The 21160-nt window shown below is 40.5% G+C and overlaps 1 protein-coding gene and 1 pseudogene across 2 annotated transcripts in view; both read left to right on the plus strand.

Moving 5' to 3' along the window:
* Positions 1-14665, plus strand: part of RYK (receptor like tyrosine kinase) — a 101056-nt gene extending 86391 nt beyond the window's left edge. The window contains exons 14-15 of the mRNA XM_082840073.1: positions 12022-12158; positions 13545-14665. Of these exons, the coding sequence (XP_082696199.1) occupies positions 12022-12158; positions 13545-13656 (249 nt within the window). The 3' untranslated portion in view covers positions 13657-14665. The remainder of the gene's footprint in view (positions 1-12021; positions 12159-13544) is intronic.
* Positions 14666-19268: 4603 nt separating this feature from the next.
* Positions 19269-19986, plus strand: LOC309961941 (tropomyosin-like; annotated as a pseudogene). The gene has a single exon. The product of its transcript is annotated as a tropomyosin-like (transcript).
* The last annotated feature ends 1174 nt before the right edge of the window (positions 19987-21160 follow it).

Consider the following 21160-nt stretch of genomic DNA (forward strand, 5'->3'; position numbering starts at 1 on the left):
TCCCTGACCAGGAATCGAACCTGCATCCCCTGCATTGGAAAGCAGATTCCTAACCACTGGACCACCAGGGACAATTCCCAGTGTGGCAGTTTCTTAAAACGTTAAACATGTACATACCATATCCAGTCATTTTGCTCCTAGGTAAATGAAAGCATATGTCCTTACCAATACTTGGGCATAGATGTTCATAGCAGCCTTATTTTTAGTAGCTAAACCTGGAAATAATTCAATGTCCATCAACAGGTAAGTGGGTAAACTGCTGTATTCATACAGTGAACTACTGTTCAGCAGTGAAAAGGGATGAACTGTCAATATATCATGGATGAATCTCAGAATCGTTATTCTGAGTGAAAGAAGCTAGACAAAATGTACAGTTTTAATAATTCCATTTATGTGAAATTCTAGAAAATGCAAACTAATGTTAGTGGCAGAGAGCAGATTAATGGTTATTTGGAGATAGTGGGGACTGGGAGGAAGGGATTAGAGCTGTAAGAATCTTTGGGAAGTGATGGATATGTGATATGTTCATTATCTTGATTGTGGCAGTTGTTTCAGAGATGTGTACATATGTGAGAATATATCAAATCGAACAGTTTATTGTATGTTGGCCATACTACAATAAAAATACATAAAAGCTGTCTTCTGTCTTTGCTGTCTGACCACCACTGCTAACACATCTAAGACTAGTTCCTAAGTTTGCAGGATCTTAGGACCCATTTAGGACTCTTAAAAATATTGAGTTCCAGGCCTCAGAATTACTAGGATGGGGCTAAGGAATCTGTAATTTTAACAAACACTCCAGGTGATTTTTCTTATTACTCAAGCTTGGAAAGCACTTGTCCCACATTAAGTTAATTCCACTTTGGTCATCTGAACCTATTTCCATATATGAGAAAGGGATGTTAGGTTTCCAGTGTTAACAGAAAGGCCTAGCCATAAAACACTTGATTATGCTTTTGCTATGGTCAGATGAGATCATTTAGAATTGAACAAAATTTTTTTTCATCATATGTAATATATTGAGGTCAGCCTGAAGTAACAGAATGGAAATCTCTGAATAGTCCCAACATTAGTGAATATTACATCAAAGAGTAAAAAAGAATTATTATATACTTTTTTTTTCTCTTTCCCTTTTTTTATTTCTTTTTTTTAACATCTTTATTGAGGTATAATTGCTTTACAATAGTGTGTTAGTTTCTGCTTTATAACAAAGTGAATCAGTTATACATATACATATGTTCCCATATGTCTTCCCTCTTGCGTCTCCCTCCCTCCCACCCTCCCTATCCCACCCCTCCAGGCTGTCACAAAGCACTGAGCCAATATCCCTGTGCCATGCGGCTGCTTCCCACTAGCTATCTGCCTTACTACGTTTGTTAGTGTGTATATGTCCATGACTCTCTCTCGCCCTGTCACAGCTCACCCTTCCCCCTCCCCATAACCTCAAGTCCGTTCTCCAGTAGGTCTGCGTCTTTATTCCTGTCTTACCCCTAGGTTCTTCATGACTTTTTTTTCCTTAAATTCCATATATATGTGTTAGCATACGGTATTTGTCTTTTTCTTTCTGACTTACTTCACTCTGTATGACAGACTCTAGGTCTATCCACCTCATTACAAATAGCTCAATTTCGTTTCTTTTTATGGCTGAGTAATATACCATTGTATATATGTACCACATCTTCTTTATCCATTCATCCAATGATGGGCACTTAGGTTGTTTCCATCTCCGGGCTATTGTAAATAGAGCTGCAATGAACATTTTGGTACGTGACTCTTTTTGAATTTTGGTTTTCTCAGGGTATATGCCCAGTAGTGGGATTGCTGGGTCATATGGTAGTTCTATTTGTAGTTTTTTAAGGAACCTCCATACTGTTCTCCATAGTGGCTGAACCAATTCACATTCCCACCAGCAGTGCAAGAGTGTTCCCTTTTCTCCACACCCTCTCCAACATTTATTGTTTCTAGATTTTTTGATCATGGACATTCTGACAGGTGTGAGATGATATCTCATTGTAGTTTTGATTTGCATTTCTCTAATGATTAATGATGTTGAGCATTCTTTTCATGTGTTTGTTGGCAGTCTGTATATCTTCTTTGGAGAAATGTCTATTTAGGTCTTCTGCCCATTTTTGGATTGGGTTGTTTGTTTTTTTGTTATTGAGCTGCATGAGCTGCTTGTAAATTTTGGAGATTTAATCCTTTGTCGGTTGCTTCATTTGCAAATATTTTCTCCCATTCTGAGGGTTGTCTTTTGGTCTTGTTTATGGTACCTTTGCTGTGCAAAAGCTTTGAAGTTTCATTAGGTCCCATTTGTTTATTTTTGTTTTTATTTCCATTACTCTAGGAGGTGGGTCAGAAAGGATCTTTCTGTGATTTATGTCATAGAGTGTTCTGCCTATGTTTTCCTCTAAGAGTTTGATAGTTTCTGGCCTTACATTTAGGTCTTTAATCCATTTTGAGCTTATTTTTGTGTATGGTGTTAGGGAGTGATCTAATCTCATACTTTTACATGTACCTGTTCAGTTTTCCCAGCACCACTTATTGAAGAGGCTGTCCTTTCTCCACTGTACATTCCTGCCACCTTTATCAAAGATAAGGTGTCCATATGTGCGTGGGTTTATCTCTGGGCTTTGTATCCTGTTCCATTGATCTATCTTTCTGTTTTTGTGTCAGTACCGTACTGTCTTGATTACTGTAGCTTTGTAGTATAGTCTGAAGTCAGGGAGCCTGATTCCTCCAGCTCCTTTTTTCGTTCTCAAGATTGCTTTGGCTATTCGGGGTCTTTTGTGTTTCCATACAAATTGCGAAATTTTTTGTTCTAGTTCTGTGAAAAATGCCAGTGGTAGTTTGATAGGGATTGCATTGAATCTATAGATTGCTTTGGGTAGTAGAGTCATTTTCACAGTGTTGATTCTTCCTATCCAAGAACATGGTATATCTCTCCATCTATTTGTATCATCTTTAATTTATTTCATCAGTGTCTTATAATTTTCTGCATACAGGTCTTTTGTCTCCTTAGGTAGGTTTATTCCTAGATATTTTATTCTTTTGGTTGCAGTGGTAAATGGGAGTGTTTTCTTGATTTCACTTTCAGATTTTTCATCTTTAGTATATAGGAATGCCAGAGATTTCTGTGCATTAATTTTGTATCCTGCTACTTTACCAAATTCATTGATTAGCTCTAGTAGTTTTCTGGTAGCATCTTTAGGATTCTCTATGTATAGTATCATGTCATCTGCAAACAGTGACAGCTTTACTTCTTCTTTTCCAATTTGGATTCCTTTTATTTCCTTTTCTTCTCTGATTGCTGTGGGTAAAACTTCCAAAACTATGTTGAATAAGAGTGGTGAGAGTGGGCAACCTTGTCTTGTTCCTGATCTTAGTGGAAATGCTTTCAGTTTTTCACCATTGAGGATGATGTTGGCTGTGGGCTTGTCCTATATGGCCTTTATTATGTTGAGGAAAGTTCCCTCTATGCCTACTTTCTGCAGGGTTTTTATCATAAATGGGTGTTGAATTTTGTCAAAAGCTTTCTCTGCATCTATTGAGATGATCATATGGTTTTTCTCCTTCAATTTGTTAATATGGTTTATCACATTGATAGATTTGCGTATATTGAAGAATCCTTGCATTCCTGGAGTAAACCCCACTTGATCATGGTGTATGATCCTTTTAATGTGCTGCTGGATTCTGTTTGCTAGTATTTTGTTGAGGATTTTTGCATCTATGTTCATCAGTGATATTGGCCTGTAGTTTTCTTTCTTTGTGCCATCCTTGTCTGGTTTTGGTATCAAGGTGATGGTGGCCTCGTAGAATGAATTTGGGAGTGTTCCTCCCTCTGCTATATTTTGGAAGAGTTTGAGAAGGATAGGTGTTAGCTCTTCTCTAAATGTTTGATAGAATTCGCCTGTGAAGCCATCTGGTCTTGGGCTTTTGTTTGTTGGAAGATTTTTAATCACAGTTTCAATTTCAGTGCTTGTGATTGGTGTGCTCATATTTTCTATTTCTTCCTGCTTCAGTCTTGGCAGGTTGTGCATTTCTAAGAATTTGTCCATTTCTTCCAGATTGTCCATTTTATTGGCATAGAGTTGCTTGTAGTAATCTCTCATGATCTTTTGTATTTCTGCAGTGTCAGTTGTTACTTCTCCTTTTTCATTTCTAATTCTATTGATTTGAGTCTTCTCTCTTTTTTTCTTGATGAGTCTGGCTAGTGGTTTATCTATTTTGTTTATCTTCTCAAAGAACCAGCTTTTAGTTTTATTGATCTTTGCTGTTGTTTCCTTCATTTCTTTTTCATTTATTTCTGATCTGATTTTTATGATTTCTTTCCTTCTGCTAACTTTGGGGTTTTTTGTTCTTTCTTTCTCTAATTGCTTGAGGTGCAAGGTTAGGTTGTTTATTCGAGATGTTTCCTGCTTCTTAAGGTGGACTTGTATTGCTATAAACTTCCCCCTTAGAACTGCTTTTGCTGCATCCCATAGGTTTTGGGTCATTGTGTCTCCATTGTCATTTGTTTCTAGGTATATTTTATTTCCTCTTTGATTTCTTCAGTGATCACTTCATTATTAAGTAGTGTTGTTTAGCCTCCATGTATTTGTATTTTTTACAGATATTTTCCTGTAATTGATATCTAGTCTCATGGTGTTGTGGTCAGAAAAGATACTTGATACAATTTCAATTTTCTTAAATTTACCAAGGCTTGATTTGTGACCCAAGATATGATCTATCCTGGAGAATGTTCCATGAGCACTTGAGAAAAATGTGTATTCTGTTGTTTTTGGATGGAGTGTCCTATAAATATCAATTAAGTCCATCTTTTTTAATGTATCATTTAAAGCTTGTGTTTCCTTATTTATTTTCATTTTGGATGATCTGTCCATGGGTGAAAGTGGGGTGTTTAAGTCCCCTACTATGAATGTGTTACTGTCGATTTCCCCTTTTATGGCTGTTAGTATTTGCCTTATGTATTGAGGTGCTCCTAGGTTGGGTGCATAAATATTTACAGTTGTTATATCTTCTTCTTGGATCGATCCCTTGATCATTATGTAGTGTCCTTCTTTGTCTCTTTTAATAGTCCTTATTTTAAAGTCTATTTTGTCTGATATGAAAATTGCTACTCCAGCTTTCTTTTGGTTTCCATTTGCATGGAATATCTTTTTCCATCACCTTACTTTCAGTCTGTATATGTCTCTAGGTCTGAAGTGGGTCTCTAGACAGCATATATAAGGGTCTTGTTTTTGCATCCATTCAGCCAATCTGTGTCTTTTGGTGGGAGCATTTAGTCCATTTGCATTTAAGGTAATTATCGATATGTATGTTCCTATTCCCATTTTCTAAATTGTTTTGGGTTCGTTATTATAGTTCTTTTCCTTCTCTCGTGTTTCTTGTCTAGAGAAGTTCCTTTAGCATTTGTTGTAAAGCTGGTTTGGTGGTGCTGAACTCTCTCAGCTTTTGCTTGTCTGTAAAGGTTTTAACTTCTCCATCAAATCTGAATGAGATCCTTGCTGGGTAGAGTAGTCTTGGCTGCAGGTTTTTCTCCTTCATGACTTTCACTATGTCCTGTTACTCCCTTCTGGATTGTAGGGTTTCTGCTGAGAGATCAGCTGTTAACCTTATGGGGATTCCCTTGTGTGTTATTTGTTGTTTTTCCCTTGCTGCTTTTAATATGCTTTCTTTGTATTTAATTTTTGACAGTTTGATTAATATGTGTCTTGGCGTATTTCTCCTTGTATTTATCTTGTATGGGACTCTCTGTGCTTCCTGGACTTGATTAACTATTTCCTTTCCCATATTAGGGAAGTTTTGAACTATAATCTCTTCAAATATTTTCTCAGTCCCTTTCTTTTTCTCTTCTTCTTCTGGAACCCCTATAATTCGAATGTTGGTGCGTTTAATGTTGTCCCAGAGGTCTCTGAGACTGTCCTCAGTTCTTTTCATTCTTTTTTCTTTATTCTGCTCTGCAGTAGTTATTTCCACTATTTTATCTTCCAGGTCACTTACCCGTTCTTCTGCCTCAGTTATTCTGCTATTGATCCCATCTAGAGTACTTTTAATTTCATTTATTGTGTTGTTCATCGTTGCTTGTTTCATTTTTATTGCTTCTAGGTCCTTGTTAACTGATTCTTGCATTTTGTGCATTCTGTTTCCAAGATTTCGGATCATCCTTACCATCATTATTCTGAATTGTTTTTCAGGTAGACTGGCTTTTCCTCTTCATTTGTTAGGTCTGGCGCATTTTTATCTTGCTCCTTCATCTGCTGTGTGTTTTTCTGTCTTCTCATTTTGCTTATCTTACTGTGTTTGGGGTCTCCTTTTTGCAGACTGCACGTTCGTAGTTCCCGCTGTTTTTGATGTCTGTCTCCAGTGGCTAAGGTTGGTTCAGTATGTTGTGTAGGCTTCCTGGTGTAGGGGACTAGTGCCTGTGTTGTGGTGGATGAGGCTGGATCGTGTCTCTGTAGTGGGCAGGTTCACGTCTGGTGGTGTGTTTTGGGGTGTCTGTGGCCTTATTATGATTTTAGGCAGCCTCTCTGCTAATGGGTGGGGTTGTGTTCCTGTTTTGCTAGTTGTTTGGCATAGGTTGTCCAGCACTGTGGCTTGCTGGTCGTTGAGGGAAGCTGGGTGCTGGTGTTAAGATGGAGGTCTCTGGGAGATTTTCGCCGTTTGATATTATGTGGAGCTGGGAGGTCTCTTGTTGACCAGTGTCCTGAAGTTGGCTCTCCTACCTCAGAGGCAGAGCCCTGACTCCTGGCTGGAGCACCAAGAGACTTTCATCCACATGGCTTTCTGTAGCTTGGACTTTTCCTGGGCTAAATCCAAGGTACTAGCGGGGCTATGTTTCTTTCTGGAGATTCTAGGGGAGAGACCTTTTAGGGTTGGTGGAGTTCTCACCTCACATCACTCTGATCTATATACTTTTTAAAAAATAAATAAATTTTTCATTCATTTATTTTTGGCTGCGTTGAGTCTTTCATTGCCGTGCACGGGCTTTCTGTAGTTGTGGCGAGTGGGGGGCTACTCTTGGTTGTGGTGTGCGGGCTTCTCATTGTGGTGGCTTCTCTTGCTGCAGAGCAGGGGGGCTCTAGGTGCACAGGCTCAGTAGTTGTGGCATGCAGGCTCTAGAGCACAGGCTCAGTAGTTGTACACAGGCTTAGCTGCTTCGCAGCATGTGGGATCTTCCCAGACCAGGGATCGAACTCGTGTCCCCTGCATTGGCAAGTGGATTCTTAACCACTGCGCCACCAGGGTAGTCCCCAGTATTATATACTTTTTGACAAGTCACATCTGTATATGTTGTTAGTGAAGAAAAAATTTTGTATCCTATATATTAAGAAGCTGTAAAATAACACAAGTTGGGAGAAGAGAAATAAGATGAATAGAAGAACACTGTTATTCTCTACATCTTCTTTAAATGGATGTAGCAAGAGCCTTTTATAAAAGTTTTATAAAACTCTGGAAAAAACAGGCTGACCTTCTCATTGCCCCCTTTCCAAAGACGTCAAACAAGAGGAAATTATAGAATAAGTCTGTCTAAATTTTAAATGGTTCAGTTATCAGAAGACTTTAGAGAGCAAGTTTTCCACAAATTATCCTTGTGCTGTTTGGTCTTGATTTTTTTTAGAGGGTTGGTGAGCCAACATGTAATTAATCACTTTTTTTGGTTGTTGGCTTGTAAGGAAATGAAACTGGAACTTTCCCTTTGGGTTTATTGTTCTTTTTTTGGTGTTTCTTAGTGCTGCAATATGTAACATAAGAAACTTAGATGGGTGCTTAGTGGTAATGTGGATACAACAATGTGAAAGAAGTATTTTTTTAAGTCATCTTATATATTTTGTACTGTTATGGTCCCTGTGTACACTCCAGGTCTCAGATACCACCAGCATTACTATGAAAGTCTTACGGTCAGAAGTTGTTAGAACATCCCTTGTCAGTGGATGGGGTTACTCATCAAGTGGCAGTATCCACTTCTTACCAGTTCTTATTGTTTCTTCCTCCAAAATCTAGTTTGGATTGATTATTCCTTCCCCGAAGCTGCTACCGCAATCAGTGAATAAGAACAGACCCATCTTATCTTGTAAATAAGGGGTAGGAACACCCTTCCAACTAGCTTCACTTCTTTGGGCTCTGTTCCATCTGTGTAGTGAACTACCTTCCCTGTGGCAATTGGACACTATTTTATTTATTTATTTTTAAAAATTTTTAATTTAATTAATTTATTTTTTTGGTGCTTTATAAATAAATAAAGATTTTATTTATTCTTCGTTGCTGCACGCGGGCTTTCTCTAGTTGCGGCCAGCGGGGCTACTCTTTATTGAGGTGCGCGGCCTCCTCATTGCAACGTCTGCTCTTGTTGCGGAGAATGGGCTCTAGGCAGGCGGGCTTCAGTAGTTGTGGCTCGCAGGCTCTAGAGCGCAGGCTCAGTAGTTGTGGCGCACAGGCTTAGTTGCTCTGCGTCATGTGGGATCTTCCTGGACCAGGGCTCGAACCCGTGTCCCCTGCATTGGCAGGCGGATTCTTAACCTCTGCACCACCAGGGAAGCCCTGAACACTATTTTAAAAATTAAGCATTACAATGACTAATTACTGTCATTATTAAAAGTTCATATAAAGTTTAAAGACAAACACCTGTATGTCAGCAGGCACCTTCCTTTAACTTTTATTAATTTGAAATCGTTTTTCCATTTTTAAGCAGAACAGAAGATTCCCCTTAAACCAATAGGTTTAGGGAAATTCCTGTAGACTCTGTCTCTATGAAGATTTTAAAAATATACATCCGTCTGCATCTGAGCCCTGTCTCTTCCCTCCTCCCAAAGCACAGACCTCAAGGATGGCCGTTGTTCTACCTTAATGGTAACAATTAATAAAAAAGATATTAAGTTCCAAAAAGCTAAACGCTTTGGTTTTGGTATTTAGGATAATGCTGGCCTAAAAATGCGTCGAGAAGTGTTCCATCCTCCCCTGTTTTCTGAAAGAGTTTGTGTAGGATTGTACTGTGGTTTGAATTGTGTTCCCCCAAAAGATAGGTTGAAGTTCTAACCCCTATACCTCAGAATGTGACCTTTGGAAACAGGGTCATTAGAGATATAATGTTAAGATGAAGTCATAATTAAGGTAGACCGTAATCCAGTATGACTGATATCATTATAAGAAGAGACACTGGCATGCAAGGGGAGAATGTTGTGTGAAAACAGAGGCAGAGATTGAAGTACTACAGCTGCAAACCAAGGAACACCAAGGATTGCTGGCAAAGCACCAGAAGGTAGGATTAGGCAAGGAAGGATTCTCCCCTGTGGGTTTCAGAGTGAGTGTAGCCCTGCCAACACCCTGATTTTGGACTTCTAGCCTCCAGAGCTGTGAGGCAAATTCTGTTGTTTAAACAGTCACCTAGTTTGTGGTACTTTGTTATGGCAGCCCTAGGAAACTAAAATTGTATTAGGAAACTAATATTGTATTTTTTTCTTTCAAGTTTGATAGAATTCATCCAGTGAAATTGGATGCAGAGTTTTCTTTGTGGGAAGATTTTAAATTTTGAATTCAATTTCTCTAAGAAATATTGGGCTGTATAGATTTTCTGTTTGTTCTTGTATCTATTTTGGTAACATATATATCAAGGAATTTGTTCATTTCATCTAAGTTATTGAATTTATTGGCATAAAGTTGAGTTGCTTATAATATTTTTTGATGTCTGTAGGATCTGTAATTATGTTTCCTCTTTTCTTCCTCGTATTGGTTATTTGTGTCTTTTTATTTTCTTTCATCAGTCTGGCTTAGGGTTTCTCAACTGGGCGCAGTTTTGCACCCTCCCTCCTGGGGGTGTGGGGCATTTGGCAATATCTGGAGACATTTTCAGTTATTACAACTTGGGGCATCCAGTAAGTGGAGGCCAGGGATGCTGCTGAACTAAACATCCTGCCATGCACAAGACAGCCTCTCACAACAGAGACTCATCCAGTCCACAGTGTCACTAGTGCTGAAGTTGGGAAACCTGTTCTAGGGCTTACAGTGTACACCTTCTACTTTCGAATGTTATGCCACTTCATGTTTAATATAAGCAGCTTCCAATACAGTATTTCCACTCATCCCCTTCCATCCTTTATGCTATTATGGGCATACATTTTACTTCCATTTATATTATAAACCCCACAGTGCATGGGATTTTGCTTTAAACAGTCTATTAAGGAAATTTTTTTTTAATTAATTAATTTATATTTTATTTTTGGCTGTGTTGGGTCTTTGTTTCTGTGTGAGGGCTTTCTCCAGTTGTGGTGAGCGGGGGCCACTCTTCATCGCGGTGCGCGGGCCTCTCACTATCGTGGCCTCTCTTGTTGCGGAGCACAGGCTCCGGACGCACAGGCTCAGTACTTGTGGCTCACGGGCCTAGTTGTTCCGCGGCATGTGGGATCTTCCCAGACCAGGGCTCGAACCTGCGTCCCCTGCATTGGCAGGCAGATTCTCAACCACTGTGCCACCAGGGAAGCCCTAAGGAAATTTTTAAATGAGGAAAAAATACCTAGTTGTTGTTCATATATTTTTAGCACTCTTCATTTTTTGTATAGATCCAAATTCCCATTGGTGTTTTTTCTTTCCACATGAAGAACTGCTCTAACGTGTCTTGAAGTGTATGTCTGCCAGTGACATAGTCTCTCAGCTTTTGTTTGAAAAACTGTATTTTGTCTTCATTTTTCAAGTACATTTTGGCTTAGTATAGAATTCTCCATTGACAGTTTTAAAAAATATTCTAAGATATCATTCCACTGTTTCCTTATTTGCCTAGATTATAATAAGAAATAAAACTATTGTTCACAAATATAAGGCTTTAAAAAATCTGTATACTTTAGAATAGTATTTCATTATTATTGAACAAAATAACTTAAAATTTGATGCACTGTGCTTAGATTTTATAAACAGACCTGTTGTGTTTTTTTCCTCTTTTTCCCTTTCCTTTTTACCCCCTTCACTTATAAAAAGTGTTTTTTGGGGCAGGTTATTTCTCTGTTTCCTCATCTGTAAAATTGGGCTACCAGTGATTCTCATAGGTTCGTTGTGAAAGTTAAAAGAGAAAAAGAAAGAAAAATGAAAACAAAATGTCTACAACTTGAAGGTATTCATAAACATGATAGCATGGTACACAGGTATCTTCCTCCTCATCCACCTTCAGCTCTCCTGACCTCAAGGCCCACGCGTGGCAGCAGATCAGTGGGAGCCCCCAGTCTGAGTCTTGTCCTGCCTCATGGCAGCAGCTTTGTGGAGACATATTCCTGCCGTCCACACACTGTCCAGAAGCCACAGGCAAACTGAGGAGCCCTGGCTGGACCATGACTGAGCACTGTTGCCACTGCTTATGATTTCTGCTCCTACCAATAGTTTACATGTTGATTTTAAATAAATCTCATATTTTACCCAAGCAAGGTTGGAAGATATTCTTCCAGTATACTTTCATCTGTTAATTTAAATTATCTGAACATAGTAAAAATCCATGACATTATATTTTACATGATTTGCATTTTCCACTTTTCAGCTCTGCTGACTAGCTATGGTATTTAACACATTTACATATTAGGAAAATTTTAGACATAATTAACAGTTTTGGGTGGTGGGGCTTGTAATCAACAGTAAAAATAATTCTTTCCCATGGCTCTAATTACCTTAGAATATACAATAATGATATTCACATTAAAGAATGCATTCATTAAAATGTTCCTTTCTGTCCAACAAGAGAATCTAACTGGGTATGGTAGACTTCTTTTTATAAATAACATTTTGCTTTCATTAAGAGTTAATAGATCTGCTGGGACTTCCCTGGTGGTCCAGTGGTTAGGACTCCACGCTTCCAATGCAGGGGGTGCAGGTTCGATCCCTGGTCAGGGAACTAAGATCCCACATGCCACGCCTAAGATCCCACATGCCACACACACAAAAAAAGTTGATCAATCTGCTATTTTTGGTCCCTACCTGGCCACAGGCAGCAGCACTCTGACAGCTGTTTTAAATATCCCCTCACGGTGTTGCCGTTCTTCTTCTCAGTGGGCCTTTGGAGTGACGCTGTGGGAGCTCATGACTCTGGGCCAAACACCCTATGTGGACATCGACCCGTTTGAGATGGCCGCGTACCTGAAAGACGGTTACCGAATAGCCCAGCCGATCAACTGTCCTGATGAACTGTAAGTTTTTTCTGAGCTTGAAGACATGGATTTCACTCCATTTACGACGTTTGGATAAAAGAAAAAGAACAGGTGTCCATACGTGTACAGAGACTTCCCTTTTGAGAATAATGCCTCTTTGGACTTGAATTATACTCCTGTAGAGAAACTACAAAGTCAGCCAGACTCATTCATTCTTTTTAAAGCATTTGACATTAGGACTTTTTGCATCTCATATTTGTAGTGATTAATCTAATCCAAGAGACTTACGTACATAGTGAGAAAACACTGAACACTGTCAGTTTTCCTGTGTAGAGTGAGGACCTGCACAGGAGCCTTAAGCCTTTCTTAAGGATGAGCCTTAAGGACATCCTTAGTTATAAAGAGCCTTTCTCATTGCTGTTGTGCCTTGCCAGCTGGTGTGAACTGATATACATATAAGGAAGATGTTCTGGTCTGGTGAGTGGGATAGTTCCTGTTTCCTGCTTTTATCACATAGCTAGTCTTCCCATATAATGGGATCGGAGTGGGCAGGAGGCTGTTCAGGGGTGATTGAGTCTCAGTTCCAGTATCCCCTGAAGGTTTTTTTTTTTTTTTTTTTTTTTGCGGTATGCGGGCCTCTCACTGTTGTGGCCTCTCCCGTTGCGGAGCACAGGCTCCGGACGCGCAGGCTCAGGGGCCATGGCTCACGGGCCCAGCCGCTCCGCGGCATGTGGGATCTTCCCGGACCGGGGCACAAACCCATGTCCCCTGCATTGGCAGGCGGACTCTCAACCACTGCGCCACCAGGGAAGCCCCCCTGAAGGTTTTTATACTGTGGCAAGGTGGCAGCTTTTGCACAGATTTTACTGTAGATCCAGGATTCTTACAGTTTAGTTAAAGGTTCCTCTTCTTCCAAGTTCTTTCTTTCAGAACTCAAATACAGTTGACCCTTGAACAATGTGGGTCCACTTACGTGTGGATTTTTTTCAGTGATAAATACTACAGTACTACATGGTCCATGGTTGGTTGAATATGCGGATGAGGGGGAACTGGGGATACGGAGGGCTAAACTATAAGTTATGCACAGATTTTTATGCAGAGAGTCGGCACCCCTCACCCCTGTGTTGCTTAAGAGTCAACTGTACAGGATAACACAGGTTATTATTTTGACTATGTTTTAGGTAGTTATATACAATCTCTATTTGCTGATATATTTTGACATGTTGCAGAATTGAAATCCACAGATATCATCCAGATAATTCATTTTAGCTCTGCCAACAGATAGTAATATTGATTGATTTTTTTAATATATCGTCCTCTCCACGCCCACATTTAGATAGACAACATAACTGGTATCATATTGACCAAAAGGTTAGGAGTACTATATCATCACTAGCCAAATTTTCTGGTCTTGTCACTCTGCAGATTTGCTGTGATGGCTTGTTGCTGGGCCTTAGATCCGGAGGAGAGGCCCAAGTTCCAGCAGCTGGTCCAGTGTCTCACAGAGTTCCATGCAGCCCTGGGGGCCTACGTCTGACTCCTCTCACAGTCCCCAGCGTCAGGAGGAAGGAGCCTGCCAGGGCTCACTTGCAGCCGGTCACGGATGCCGCATACGCCACGCAACGCCGCAGAAGCACATTTGTCTTCCAGAGCACCGTGCCTTAGGAATGCTTTAGAATCGGAACTATCTAAGGCAGACTTAATGATGTCAAATATTTTCTAGATATCACTTTCATTAGGTTGAACTGAAAATGTTTTTGTAAATTTTTTGGCCAAAATTTTTTTAAACATAGTTAACTTTGGACTAGGGGTACATTCTTACAAAATAAATAAACAGTTTTTAAAATTGTTTAAACACAGGTATTTGGAATAGCTACCTTAGTGCAACTGCTTTTTATTTTTTTTACTTCATCAAGGTAATGTAGGTGATTCACCTTTAAAGTTTTTTGTTTGTTTGTTTTAATATTTATCACTAGTCTTGGGAATGGTTTGTCTTCAAGATGCAGTACTTTTTCTTAGGAAAAGAAAAACAGAAAAAGATGTCGGTTTGCCTTGTACAGGAAAAGGCAATATTGGAGGAGGAACACTGAAAGAGAAGCTAGAGGGGAAAAAAAGAGAAAAATACTTATTAGAAACTGCCCTTCCATGGAGAATTGTTCTTTATTTTTTTAATGAAAAGGAGTTCTCCTTTCTTATTTTGGGGGAAGTAGGAGCTGAGTTCATTGAAACATCTTAATTTTGGCAGAACCTAGCATTTCTGTGAGCCAGAAGTGGGTTTGGGACAGGTCAGTAGTGAACAGTGGCGATCTTATTTATTTTTACTCTCTGGAAAAGGAGATAACACAATTCCAGAAAGTGAAATCTTGTTTCTAAGGTTAGGAATTCCTTTTATTGCACCTAGAATAGTGCCATGCACAGAATGGGTGCTTGAGTTGTTTTGAGTAAAAAAATGTAAACAGGTAGATTTTGTACCTATCTTCAAGGCTGGCTTAAGTATAAAATGGTTTTTTAAAAACACCTGAGAAATTAAAGGATTTGTTTTATATTATGACAGTATTGAAAATATTGTTCATAATGAATGATTGGTTGTGTCTGGTAAGTCTTTGAACACACAACAGCTAGATAGCCCTGTTTCATTTCATGGGTGTCTCACTCAGACTCCCAAGCCCTAACACGAGTGCAGCTGACTCTGCTCAGCCTCCAGGTTCTAATAAAAAGTTGAGATTATTATTACAAGGAAGTGTTACAGCACTGAAACTTTTCTCCAGAGCCGTTAAATTCAGGGTATGTATATATTTATACTTGGCTAGAGTTGGCCTAAGGCAGAGTTGAATGGACCTCTTAAATAGCTAGGCATGCGTGTGCCTGCCTCTGCTCCCATTCTCACAGGTACATAGGAGAGAATGCGTAGCAGTTGGAGGCTTTTGCTGTTCTTAAAGGAGCTTTATGAATCAGCAGCACATCTGGGAAAATAGCTCACATGATACGTGCTCTGTCACAAGCAGGCCAAGAGCATGATCTTTCTGTATGCCATTTATTAACACTGGTTCTTTGGTTTTATGAAATACTCAGCCCCCTAAGGGGCCAGCTTTTTCAAAGCTCTTTGAACTTTGTAAGTTAGAGAAGTTTTGGTTGACAGCCTGCAATCTTAGAAGGCATTCAGTCAACAAATATTTATTTATAGCGTTTATTATGTATTATTATGCACATGAAGTGAGTGGTTCCGCTCTAGCATCCCTTCCAACATTCAGTGCATTTTTTTAATATGTTCAGGTTAGTGCATTTTTTATATATCACAGTTCTGTGCACAAGATCGGTTCAAAGAAAAAAGTGCTGTCATTGACTTCTGTCCCAAATTACCATGTAGTAAGAGGTGCTCTCAGTTTGCTTGGATGTGTGGTGCCTTTAACCATATCTCTGTTTGTAAGCTGTTTTATTTTATGTATGTATATTTGTTTTAGAGGTGGTTTAAGACTTTAAATAGATTTTTCTTGCAGAACTACTTGGAGTCACTGACTTCAGTGAAAAGAGCAGTTACGAGATTTTCATGGCTGGGCTTTTTCCAGTGGTTTGTGAATATTACTGAATAGATTTTGTAGAAAATGTAATTTTTATAGTAAAGAAGCAAATTAGCAAAGCACTGATGTGGTATAAGCTGGCCCTAGTGACCAAGAGCTCTATTATATTCTCTCCTTTCTCGTAACACCCACATTGTAAGAAAATTTTATTTATAGAAGTAAGGAGGATTGGGTTATTCATTCATTATGTATTTATTGAGCGCCAACTGTATATCTGGCCTTCAAGGTATGCAGGGAACAAGACATGATGTTCCTCCCTTTCTAGGTCTCACATTCTGGTTAGAAGAAGCAGATAATGAACATAAGTAAGATTTTGGTAAGTGCTATAAAAAAAAAGTACAGAGTGGTATCAGAAAATAACTTTACATGTCTTTAGTCAGGCTTCTCTGAGCAGGTGGCATTTGAGCTGAGATCTGAGTAACAAAAAGCCACCTATGAGAAAATCCAGGCAGAAGGGACATAATTGCAGAAGCATTAAAGCAGGAATGAGCTGGCCTCCAGTGTCAGCCCTTCCTGTTCATCCTCCAGCTGCTGCCACTGGAAGAAGAGAACAGAGGCCAATGTGGCTAGAATGTAGTTAGGGAAGAGGTCTGGGAGATGTAGGAACAGACATTGGAGCAGGGTTGGGGGTGGTTGTAAGCCATGGGACACATTTATATTCTAAGTACAGTGGGATTTCATTCAAGGAGTTTTAAAAATTTTTTTAATTTAATTTTATTTTTTAACATCTTTATTGGAGTATAATTGCTTTACAATGGTGTATTAGTTTCTTAGTTACAATGGTTAGTTTCTTAGTTACAATGGTGTGTTAGAATCAGTTATACATATACATATATCCCCATATCTCCTCCCTCTTGTGTCTCCCTCCCACCCTCCCTATCCCACCCCTCTAGGTGGACACAAAGCACCGAGCTGATCTCCTTGTGCTATGCGGCTGTCAAGGAGTTTTTAAATAAGGGAGTGACGTGATCTGATTTGCAGTTTACAGATTATGCCAACATTTTTGTGAAGATTAGACTGTAGGGAGGCAAGGGTGGAGGCAATGAGACTATAAGAAACTGTTGCATAGTTTAGGAGAGCAAAGATAGTGGTTTTGGACTAATTAGAGTAGTGCAGGAGATTGGGAGGGGCAGATTGGACCTGGAGCCATTGGATGTTGGAGGGTGGGGTGGAGAAGGAAAGAGAGTGATCAGGAATAACTAGTTGGTTTGGAGCTTGAACATATAGTCTGGCTGTATGGCCAAACTATATACTGAGATGGAAAAAAAAAAAACTAGGAGGAACAGGATTTTGCTTTAGCAGGGGGAATTAGTAATTTGTTGTAAGCCATGTTCGAGATGCCAATTGGTCATCTAAGTGGAGATTTTGAGTAGATAGATGAGAACCTGCAGCTCAGGGAGGAGGTCTCATTGAACATATAAATGTAGGAGTGTAACATACAGACCATATTTAAAGCCATGATATTGGATGAACGTGCTTCGGGAGCCAGTGTAGATGGAGAGGAGGTCTTGGGACGGGGTCCTGGTAACTCCAACTTTTAATGATCTAGTGAAGGAAGAATAAATAACAGAAAAAGAGAAGAAACCACTACAGTTGGAAAAAGCAACAACAAAAAAACAGGAAAAAAGGAAAGAAAGCATTTCAAAGTGGAAGAAGAAGCCTGTATGGGATTTGGCATTATGCAATTATTGACAGAAGCAGTAGGGATTGGAGCAAGTGGAAGTGTAAATACTAGGTGGGACAGTAGAGACCCTACTTGAAAATTTTGCTGTGAAGGGAAATGGAACAGAACTAGAGGAGATCAAAGAAGTATTGGGGTGGGGGGTTGTGGGGGCAGGCACGGGACATGTTTGTTTTCCAGGAAATGTTTCACTGGTGATGGGAATGAGCGAGCAGAGGGAGAAAAATCCCTTTGGGTGTGGAATACTCTTCGTTCTTGTCATTTGATCTGCAAGCATGAAAGCCTCTCCGCTCTAGCCACCAGCCTCTCGTTTTGGTAAAGGTTATGTTTTTATTGGGGGAAAATGCGAGGGTGAAGGGAGGTGGTACACAGAACTTTAAACGTTTCCATTATATGAAAACCTGCCTTTGTTGAGGTTGCTTCCTTAGGACCTGAGACCTGCCATGGTCTTGCTTACCATCATCATCTTTTGGCCTCTTGCCCTGAAACTGCTGGACTGGCCTTGGTCTGTATCCCACCCAACCAGCCTCTGCCAGAGTAATGCTTCCTAAAACTGAGCTGTCCCTGCTCAGAACCGTTCAGCCCCTTACCAGAGCCTGCAGAGTGGAGTTCAGAGCACCTAGGTGTACACAGCCTCCACTCATCTCTGCTGTGTCCCCTCCTGCTTCACCAGCTTACCACTTTCCTGCCTGAGCCTGGTGCTATTTCATGTGTCCTTTCCTATGCCTGTGCCACACTCTACTCCAGACTGCCCAGTGCCCAAGAGACTCCCCTGACACCTCACCCCGCTCCTCCAGGCTCTGCCATAGTTGCTTTTCAGCCTTGTTCCCTGGGTTTACATTCTGGCAAAGCTAAGATGGGGGCTTATTTTTACCACTTGGCTGTTTATATTTCTTGAGGATAGGAACTTGTGTTTCACTCAGGTTGAATCTCCACTGCCTACTTAGTGCTTGACATATTTTAGGGCTGAATATTTAGTGAATTGGTAAGTAAAAACACCTAAATTTGCACATGAGAGCAGTTAGGCTTTAAAAAAAATGGTAACTGTAAAACATCTCATTTAAAGTACTGTGTTCTATTATAATGTGGTATTTATATTCAAATTTAAAGGGTTTAAGTTTTATGTAATATAAACCAATAAAGCATGAAATAAAAGGAGACAGATTGGTAGGGAAGACCATATCCCACCCCATTGCTGGCTTAAGCAACCCCCAGCCCCACCCCCAGCCACCTTTTCATTGATACTTCATTTTCCCTTCTTTCTTTGGTCGCAGAAACAATTAGCCTGATTGCAAATTCTGTTTCATACTTCTATAAGGTCAACTTTATTTGGAGTTGTACATGAAATAATCATCTCAAATGAAGTAATTCATTGACTTGAGTGGAAGATTCTTTTCCAGGTGTTACTCTCCCATGCCCTGCACCCCCACCCATACGATAAAAAGGAGGTGATATAATTTATGGGGCTAGAAAAGAAAAACATAAACAGTTGCTTGTTAATAATTTTTGTTTCTACGTTCATTTTTGCCCTTAATAGTTCAGAATAACATTGAACTTAATCCTCTGGGACACATGAACATCATGCATAAGTGTACTGAGAACATACATTTTATATACAAGTAAACTGAAACTCTGGGCCTTTGTTTTCTCTCTCAGAGTGCTGTTCTTTAAGGATTAAGGCTGACCAGGCCTAAAGGGTTTAATGGGAGATGTCTTCTAACCCTTCAAAGAACAGATGTTAGAAACGTATTTAAAAAAAAAATGGGGAATCGATTATAGTTTAAAGGATTCCTCTTTGAGCAAATAATAATATGCCATTGGCGGAGAAGCGACCGCAGCTCCGGGCAGAGGAGGCAGGAACCCGAAGGCGAGCAGGGGCCGGGCGGCACCATGGCCGGGATCACCACCACCGAGGTGGTGAAGCGCAAGACCCCGCTTCTGCAGCAAGCAGGCCAGGGACGCGGGGGAGAGGGCCGAGCGCCCCCTGCGGAAGTGTAGGAGAAAGGCGGCCCGGGAACAGGCTGAGGCGGCCTCCTTGAACCATAGGGTCCAGCTGGTTGAAGAGCTGGACTGCGCTCAAGAGCACCTGGCCGCTGCCCTGAAAATGCTGGAGGAAGCCGAGAAAGCTGCTGATGACAGCGAGAGAGACATGAAGGTTACTGAAAACCGAGGCTTAAAAGAGGAAATAAAAATGGAGCTCCAGGAAATCCAACTCAAAGAAGCTAAGCACATTGCAGAAGAGTATGAAGAGGTGGCTCTTAGGTTGGTGATTATTGAGGGAGACTTGGAAGGCACAGAGGAGCGAGCTGAGCTGGCAGAGTCCGGTTGCTGAGAGACGGATGAGCAGGTCAGACTGATGGACCAGAAGCTGAAGTGTCTGAGTGCTGCTGAAGAAAAGTACTCTCAAAAAGAAGACATATGAGGAAGAGAGAAAGATTCTTACTGATAAACTCAAGGAGGCAGAGACCTGTGCTGAGTGTGCTGAGAGATCGGTAGCCAAGCTGGAAAAGACGGTGATTTGGAAGATGAACTGATATGCACCAAAGAGGAGCACCTCTGTACACAAAGGATGCTGGACCGGACTCTGCTTGACCTGGATGAGATGTAGAGCGCCCTAGTCCCGCCCTGCGCTGCCCCTCCCTCTGACCCCGACTGCTGAGGCCAGCCTGCCTGAAGCTGACCTTTAAGCTGAGGGCTGAGCTTTAACTGGAAAGCTGCTTTCTCCTTTTGCCACGTCTCCCACCCCTACCCCTGTGTCCTTTTCGCCAAACTGTCTCTGCCTCTCCCCAGAGATTCCATTTGGGCTAGAGGCTGAGCACCTTTGGGAACAACGTTTGAGGGAACGGAGCACAATGCTAAGTGTCTTCAAAAGCATGCTGTGATGTATGCATTTTGTAATTATCTTTTTTGTTGTTGGTGTAGCAGCCATTTGTAAAACATTCCAGATACTTCCATAGTTCTGAAGCAGCAGTCTAATCCCTTTCTCACTTTTGGAAGGTAACTTTTCAGCTTAATACATATCGCCCTCTCCATAGAGGAGGGAAAAAGGTATGGGCCTGCCTTCCTGAGAGCCAAACAGCCCAGAGAAGGACTCCATTTTGGGAAGCCTCATTGCTCTGCAAAAAGTCCCCGCCAAACCAGAAAGGTGATTGCAGAATGAGTTAGCCAAAACAAAACAAAAACAAAAAAAAAACCACTGTTCAGATTTTCAGCTTTACAGTATTTTGGGGCAACTTTTTTTTTTTTTTTCCATCAGAAGTGACCAAACGAAATTAAGATGGTGAGACCTCTGAGACGAAATCCTTGTCCCAGCTCTACCCCTTTCCCCACCACCCACAGAATGGATCATGTGCCCCTTATTTTGAGGTGACCACTTATTTGCTCTCCCGCCTCCTTGAAAGAAAGGAAAGAAAATTATGTTTTACCGCTGATTTAGCCATATGAAACTCATCACCCTTTTCTGGGTCTGAAGCTGCTGTCTCTAAAAGTGCCATCTCATTGTACATTGTGTCAGTGCTGGAGAAATCTTGAATAGCTTATGTACAAGTGTTTTTAAATTTTATATTATTTTGAAACTTTGCTTCTTTGGGGCTGGCAGTGTGCTGGTCTTTTAAAGTTTCTTTCCCTACCCGATCCCCCCTTTTTGGTGAGGTTTCGGTGAGGTCAGTTAGGTGTGCATCCTTCAGCAAAATTGGCTTTAAATGTACTCTCCTTTGGTGTCGTCTCTTTGGGGGCCGACTGGGAAAAAGAAAAACCAATAGTGTAACTGTTTTGATACTGAA

Source organism: Leucopleurus acutus (genome assembly GCF_964270905.1).
Source record: "Leucopleurus acutus genome assembly, chromosome: 5".
Taxonomy (NCBI): Eukaryota; Metazoa; Chordata; class Mammalia; order Artiodactyla; family Delphinidae; genus Leucopleurus; species Leucopleurus acutus.